This window comes from Chaetura pelagica, unplaced genomic scaffold (genome assembly GCF_000747805.2).
Source record: "Chaetura pelagica isolate M959 unplaced genomic scaffold, ChaPel_1.0 scaffold159, whole genome shotgun sequence".
Taxonomy (NCBI): Eukaryota; Metazoa; Chordata; class Aves; order Apodiformes; family Apodidae; genus Chaetura; species Chaetura pelagica.
The window spans coordinates 6,121,135-6,129,099 of NW_009954555.1; the positions used below are offsets into that span (position 1 = coordinate 6,121,135).

At 44.0% G+C, this 7,965-nt stretch overlaps 1 protein-coding gene across 1 annotated transcript in view; it reads left to right on the forward strand.

The window, feature by feature from the left end:
* Window positions 1-7,965, forward strand: part of CAMTA1 (calmodulin binding transcription activator 1) — a 252,265-nt gene that overhangs the window by 203,040 nt on the left and 41,260 nt on the right. Inside the window, exons 7-8 of the mRNA XM_010005211.1 lie at window positions 2,676-2,816; window positions 5,043-6,898. Of these exons, the coding sequence (XP_010003513.1) occupies window positions 2,676-2,816; window positions 5,043-6,898 (1,997 nt within the window). The remainder of the gene's footprint in view (window positions 1-2,675; window positions 2,817-5,042; window positions 6,899-7,965) is intronic.

Sequence of the window (7,965 nt, forward strand, 5' to 3'; positions counted from 1 at the left end):
TCCTGCTGATTCATTGTGTGTCAGGAAGCCAAGCATGACATATTAAAAGCCATCTTGGTAGCATTTAGTATTCAGTGCTAACAACTCACCAGCTCATAGGAGTTTTTTCTTTAAATGGGGGACGGAGAAAATCTGCATATTGGATGTGCCAAGGTAGTGGATGATTTGCATTCAGCACCCAGATGTTTTGGGTTTTTTTGCAATCTGTCACCCTTCACTGGCTTTTTATTTTATAACCTTTGTAGCATACAGGGAGCATAAACATTAAAAAAGGTCACACCACATGGACAGAAACTGGAGCCCTTTCAGATCAGCTGGAGCCAAGCTAGAGAAGGACCCTTCCTCAGCAGCAATAGATCATGACAGGACTGTGTTATGCTGGCAGGGCCTGAAAATAACAGGCAGGGTGCTATATGTATTCAGCTATAAAGCTGTTTGCTGTTTCTTAGCTTCCAGCTCACAGCTTGTTTCAGACTAAGAACCCTTGTCATATACACAGACCATGAGACATGATTCACTTACCAGACTTGCTCCTGGAATATGCTGCTCATCACAGGTTTAGCAGCAGTAGGGAGCAAACCCTGACACGCTGCAGGGAAACAGGCTTATATACCTAACTGTGGATCTGAGCTCACTTCTTTAGCAAAGCATTTCTAACGTAACCAGAAATAACTTAATGCAAAGTTTCTGAATAATAATTATAGTTTGGTAACTATATAAAGTATAGCCAAAAGTTTTCCAAATACATTATAATTTGTCAATGTAATTTTTGCAAAACTGCTATTTGAACATCACCTATTAGGCATAACGTCACCTGTGACAGAATAATGTGCCTAGCATACTAAAATGAATGTAAACAAAGGTGCCAAAGCAGTGAGCAAATATAAATTTCGCCTTAAACAAAATAACATACTGCATGTTAAGAGCAAATTCAGAATTGTGAACGTACTAGAAAGCAAAATCTGTTGGGTACAATAACAATAAATGTGGTTGTCAAGCAAGCATAGAGGGGCTTATTACTAAACTAATTGCAGCACTTTAAATAGTGATATGAGGAACAATAGTTTTAATTCTTATTTACAATATTTCTGCAAGTTATTTGGACTCACCAGTAAAAACTTTGAATTCTGTAATCTAAAACTAGGTCAAGATGAGATGCTGTTAGGCAAAGTAACATCAGTGGGTGATAAGGCAACACAACAACAGGTGATTAAAAAAGGAACAAAACTGCTTCACAGAGCAGATCCAGGAACTCTGTTCCACTAGTTGCTTATGACATACTAAATAAGCATCATCAAAGAGGAGAACAGGAGATTCACACAATATTCTGCCTCTTTGAGAACACTTATTATCTTCATCAGCGTACCCTGTTTGTTTCTGATCTTCTTGCATGAAGCAGCTTACAGCTTGTTGAGACTCCAGAGCCTGCAGCTACTTCTGGCTATATAGCAGTTATTAGCCCAATGGGCTCTTGCCAGCATTTCACAACCTCACATCAAGGACCTTCACCACACAGGAATCTGTGTATTTAGAGCCTAATCCTGCAAAGCTGGAGTTCGTGGGACTTCTAACTTTGATTTGGTATATTCTGGTTAAGGATTTTATAATGCAATGTGCAAGGAACCTGCTTTGTATGACAGAGACTCTCCTGAAAAGCAGCAGGGCTCCAGGGCCTGAGCTGCCAGACACAGGGGCATCTTGGAAATGATGTTGCCACCAACCAGCACTCTCCAAAATCTGCAAGTGAGCTCTAGTGCATACAAAAGATAAATAAATAATAGACACACATATAAATCACGTAGAGAGATATTAAAGGAGGCAGAAGATGTTTTGAGTCAGTTTTTATGGAGAAAATATTTTATAAATTTTATTTCCATTGTAACTCAGGTTGAGAATATAAATGTTATGTGAAATTCTGCATCTAAAAATTCTGAGAGGAATCATTTCTTCAAATAATTCACATGCATGTAGTTTAGCATTCATATTTAAATAGCTACAGGCCAAGAGAGAGACCTTCAGTTTGCAACATGTTCTGCAACATCACCCTCCTGTTCATTTTCCCAAATTACTAAAAGCTTGTCTAAATCTGAGGAGGAACTCATACAGTGTGCATTAGTGACTCCCAGAGAATGAGTCAGTCTTCACTGCTGCCAGGCAGTATCCAACTATGAAGGCCTGGCAAAAGATTTGTATCTGCTATTATACTGGTGTCTTTTTTTTGTTGCTGATTTTATTATAAAGCTAGCTAATTGTGTTTTCATATTAAACAGAAATAGACTCCAAAATGCACCTTGGAATTGTACTGTTTTCCTTCAGTGAAGCACAAGTATTATGTCACTTTCAGGTTTTTATTGAAGGTTACATGCACTATTTAGCCATTACAATTTTTCAGCTTAGAGAGCCACCATGAACAGCAAACTGCAATAAAAGGAATACTGTAGTGAATTTTTTCCCTCTGTACATACCAAATCTGGGAATTGCATTGAGAAACCTATGGATATCAGGGAGCAGAGAGCAGTAAACCAATAAACATTAATGTTGCTTTTTATAGGAGCCCTTCAGTTCTGACAAAAAGTATCAGCAGTGGGTTTCTGCTGTTCTTTTGGAGTGGCTTTTGATGGTTTCTGGTGTGCCTTTGAAATTTCTGATGGGAAGTTTTACTGTTCTCTTTGCAGTTCATGGCATTAAGTGGACATGCAGTAATGGGAACAGCAGTTCAGGGTTCTCGGTGGAGCAGCTCGTGCAGCAGATCCTTGATAGTCACCAGACCAAACCACAGCCTCGGACACACAACTGTCTCTGCACTGGTACCTTGGGTGAGTACCTGGGGAGCACACAAAATTATGCAGGTTAGTCCAGATTCAAGTAGGGTCTGTTAGGAACGAAGTGCTAAAAACGATGTATCGTGAAGCAGTGAGAGCAGTCAGTTCAGGTGTGACAGGAGTAGTCTTGAGCAGAAGATGCAGCTGGAACTTCTGGAAGAAATGGCAACAGTCTGTACTATGCAAGTTCTAAAAAATGCTCTTCTTGTGTGACCTGCTCAAAAAGGCATGTTCTCTTCTACCTGATCAAATTTTTTTACTGAAGCCTCAACATTTTATGTTCTTCCCATCTCACCCTCTGAGTTTCTTGCCCTGAGGCCCACTTTGCTGAAGAAAAGGGACTCAGGTGGTTAATTGCAAGGTGTCAGTGGGATAAGACAGGCTTTATTTAGTTATCATGAGAATGCAGGAGATTTCTTTCCTGTTGAAGATGGCTTTGTTTTGAGTGAGACTACAACAGCAAGAAACAGCATCCTTAGCATGAGCGTTTTAGAGAGTGTGGGAAGCTGAGTGATTCACTTTTTCAGCTCATCTGTTTTATAGCCACCCCTGCCTAATACTTTGGTTAAGTGAAATATATGACACATTTATTAGTCTTTAGCAAAATTTATTAAAGAAAGATGGGGGGGGGAGGGGGCAGTTGCATTATACAATCAAGATTTAAGTAAGAGTGATGACCTCTGAAATACCTGAGTTTGGGTTAAAATTCAACCCTTAAGGCTCAGCATTTGATCCAGGCTTGTAGATCTGAACATGAATCCTTTTATTCTTCCCTTTGACGTTTTGTCTTCTGCTAAGTCTGCTGCATGCTTTTTAACATAGCAGTGTTGCTTTGTTTTGTGACAGCTCACACATGGGCACACACATTCCCAGTTCCTTATTGTCATCTGCAAAGATGACAGCATGAAAGCCTCTTCTTTGTTTCTTGTTCATCTCTACACCTAGGAGAATAGAGAGTTTAAATATTGCATTTAGTCTCAGAAGCTCTGCCCTGAACTACTTTAAGTGACCTGATTCAAATCTTGAGCACATAATAGAGAATTTCCCCTTCAAGGGCAAGGAACAAAAGATTTAGTAAATTGTAGCAGCTACATGGACACTTTATGTTACCTAGATACTGGCATTTGTAATAGTAGCCATTAGCTACAAGGAGGTTTCTTTCCCCGTTTAGTCATTATGCAGTACCATAATTAATGTTCTTACCTCAAGAAACATCAAAAATTCCTGGGTTGTTCTTAAAACAACTAAAGCAGTCCCAGTGCCAGAGTCTGTGGCTGAGATGCCTTTGAAGACAGAATTGTTTCCCTCATCCTACCTGATTTCCAAGCTCCCAGGAACTTGGGTGATGTTCATTTTCTGTTGGGCCAGTAAAGGTGCCAGCTGGCTGAACTCCCTGGAGGGTTGTCTCCTAGTGACCTTTGCACGTTCTTCAGCCACTCCAGTACTAACTGTGTGCTCTGCATGCAACCTCTCAGAGTACAAAATGTTTATTTGTCAGCTATTAATGGCTTAAATCAAGAGAAACACATTGCATCCTTAGGGAGGGAAAGCTTTCTTTGTGCTGGCTAATGTACTACTTCTTTAATAATGTGACTGGCAGCTGTAATAGGCACATTGATGGCAAGAAGATAAGGGTTGAACTCTAGGCAGCAGGGTGATGCCAGGAACAGGAGCATGATATGGCATCTGTCACCTCCAGGTTACCAGTCAGCATCCAGCCCACAGGAGCAGTTGTCAAACCCCCTGACATCAGCCTGCAGAGCTGCACGTCTGTTCCAGGAGGTTGAGGTCTTGTCCAGGGTGCAGGTGGAACAGGGCCTGCAAGGCAGAAACCCTCTGCTAGAGCTGACAGCAGCAGCTTTACAGACTCTACATGGAGATCTGGCACGTTTAAATAACTCTGAAACTTCTCACAGATGTTGATTCCTCTCCCCCTAACATGTTGTCTGATGGGGCAGGGAGGAAGAGGGTGAGGAGGGGAGAAGGGTGCACATGTGTACAGTGGATCTATGCATTAAACAGAAAGGGAGCTGTAAATCTGGCACTGGTGAGAAGTTAATTTGATTTCTGAAGCCTCTCTTGCTCTCTCGTACGTGTCCTCACTCTCTCACACACTCTCTGTGTAAGCAAAGCTCTCCTTTTCTGCAGCCGTGACACACAACTGGCATAGTCCTAATTTTGCATTTACTGAATGGCAACTGTTGTTTTTCTCTGGCACAGGGGCAGGAAGCAGTGTGCATCACAAGTGTAACAGTGCCAAACATCGCATCATCTCACCCAAGGTCGAGCCAAGGACAGGTGGGTACAGCACTCATTCAGAGGTGCAAAACAACGATGTCTCTGAAGGAAAGAACGAGCACAGTCATGGCAAGGCCTCCAGCCGAGAGAAGAGGAATGGCAAAGTGGCGAAACCAGTGTTGCTTCATCAAAACAGCACTGAGGTTTCTTCCACCAACCAAGTGGAGGTCCCTGACACAACCCAGAATTCTCCTGTGTCCATCAGCAGTGGGTTAAACAGTGACCCAGATATGGCAGATAGCCCAGCTGTCACGGGTGTGTCCAGTATGGCTGTAGCATCAGTTATGGGAAGCTTGTCACAAAGTGCCACTGTATTTATGTCAGAAGTCACCAGTGAAGCTGTGTATACCATGTCACCCACTTCCGGCCCAAATCAACACCTTCTGTCCTCAGATGCAGCTGCACAAGGACTGGTACTTGCTGTGAGTTCAGATGGACACAAATTTGCTTTTCCAACAACTGGCAGTTCAGAAAGCTTGTCGATGCTACCCAGCACTGTCTCCGAGGAACTTGTGCTCTCCACAACTTTAGATGGAAATAGAAAAATTCCAGAAACCACCATGAATTTTGACCCAGACTGTTTTCTTAACAATCCCAAGCAAGGGCAGACCTATGGTGGAGGAGGTATGAAAAGTGACAGCATCAGTACCAACATAAGGCAGTCACCCACAACAGAACGTAGCTTCAACTTCAATTCAACCCTCACAAAGGAAATTAAAACAGAGGACACATCTTTTGAACAACAGATGTCCAAAGAAGCATTTTCCTCCACTTCTGCATCTAACACTCTCACCCTCACTACTGGTTCAGGTTTGCTTCCATCTGGAGGAGGTCTGAGCCCAAGTACCACCTTGGAGCAGATGGACTTCAGTGCCATTGACTCCAACAAGGACTATTCTTCCAGCTTCAATCAGACTGTCCAGAGCCCTCATGTTCATCAGACCCCTTCCCCCAGCTTCTTTCTGCAGGATGCCAGCAAACCTCTTCCTCTTGAGCAAAACGCTCACAACAATTTGAATGACACAAGCGGCTCATTTGTGAGCACGTTAGGAATCCCCAGTGTGAAAACAGAGTCCTCATCCCAAACCACTTCCAACTGTAATGGCACAGTGGAAACCAGAATAGAGTCCACCTCTTCTCTCCAGCTAATGCAGTTCCAAGCAAACTTCCAGGCTATGACTGCAGAAGCTGAAGTTCCCATGGAGACCTCCCAGCAGGCAGAAGGGAACGAAAATCTACTTAAATCAGGGGATCTTCAGGCCTGCAGCACAGAACACTACTTGCAGTCTGAGGCCAATGGGGGTATCAGGAATGGGAACAATCTCCCTATTCTCCAAGGAAACATGGTACAAGGACTATATCCCGTGGCCCATCCCAGCTTAAATAACTCCTCCAACATGGAGCTTAACTTGGACCACTTTGACATCTCCTTCAGCAACCAGTTTTCTGATCTAATTAATGATTTCATATCGGTGGAAGGTGGGAGCAATGCTCTCTATGGACACCAGCTGGTGTCAGGTGACAGTGCCGGACTGTCTCAGCCTGAAGACAGTAGCAGAGCAACCTACAACCAGGCTGAAATGTGCATTCCTTGCTGCAGTCCTCAGCAAGCCAACATGCAGCTCAGCAGCACAGAGAACGGAGCCAGCACCATGGCCTACATGCACGTGGCTGAGGTGGTCTCAGCGGCTGCGGCACAAGGCACTTTGGGGTTGCTACAGCAGAGCGGGCGCTTGTTCATGGTGACAGATTATTCACCAGAATGGTCTTACCCTGAGGTAAGTCTAGGGATTTTACTCATTAACAGTTTCTGGTTTATCTTTCATTGCTTTGTTAATAGAGGCTCCTAAGAGCTGTTTTGTTAAAGCTTTGACAAGGCTGTAAAAGTATTTCTCTTGCAAGTCAGAGCATCCAAGGCCATTAGCATGTCTGACTATACTCGGTATACTTTTAATTAAGTACTTCATTACTGTGACAAGGCCTTTTCTTTACTTAGGAAGCATCCGAACATAAACGTTTTGTTTCAATGAAGGGGAAAGCATTTCCCACATAATGGCTTCATGGTGCTACCTAGCTGCATTAAAGCAGTAGAGTTTGCAAACTGGAGCTGATCCTTAAGTCTGGCTCTGACATTCTTGGTAGAATAATTCCTGACCTGCATTGCTTTAATGAGTTTAGCATTTACCTCCATCCCACATCAAAATCAGTTGCATTCACCACAAGCTGGAGTTCACCTTTTTTTGTCTGGATGGAAAACAGGGTCTGACTGTACCGGTCCTGCTTCTCTGGGACATAGTACAAGCTGAGTGTCAGCACTGGTGTAACCTAATGACTATTTCACATGGAACAATGGTGGCCTGTTCGCAACTGGGCCCAGTGAGGCTTCGATTGCGAGGAGCACAGTATTCTGGGGGCATCTGGTGATGTTGGGCTACAGACGCTGCTTCTGCTGTCTTGTTTTCTGGACAGTCTGTCTGCCTCTTGGCTGTGTAGAAGGTCCCAAAAGTCACCAGAAAGCCTTAACTAGCAAGCCTGCACCCTTTCTGGTGCAAATCTTTATTTTTTTTCTTCTACTAGAGCAGCCTTCTTTTGTTACCCATTCCTACATTAATGAGTTGTTTGCCTGCACAGCCTCACCAAATGGTTTTCAGAACCAGCACGGGCCCAGGATTGTGTTCTGGCTGTGTGGGCCGCTACCCGGGCTCCAGGTCCTGCTGTGCTGCATCCCCCAGCACCGACCCGACCCTGTTCAGTGTTTGCCGCCCGGCTGCCGGGGCCGCGCTCGGCTGCGGGTCCTGCGGGGGACGGGGCTGCGGGGCTGCTGCCCGGGCACTGGGGCGGCCTC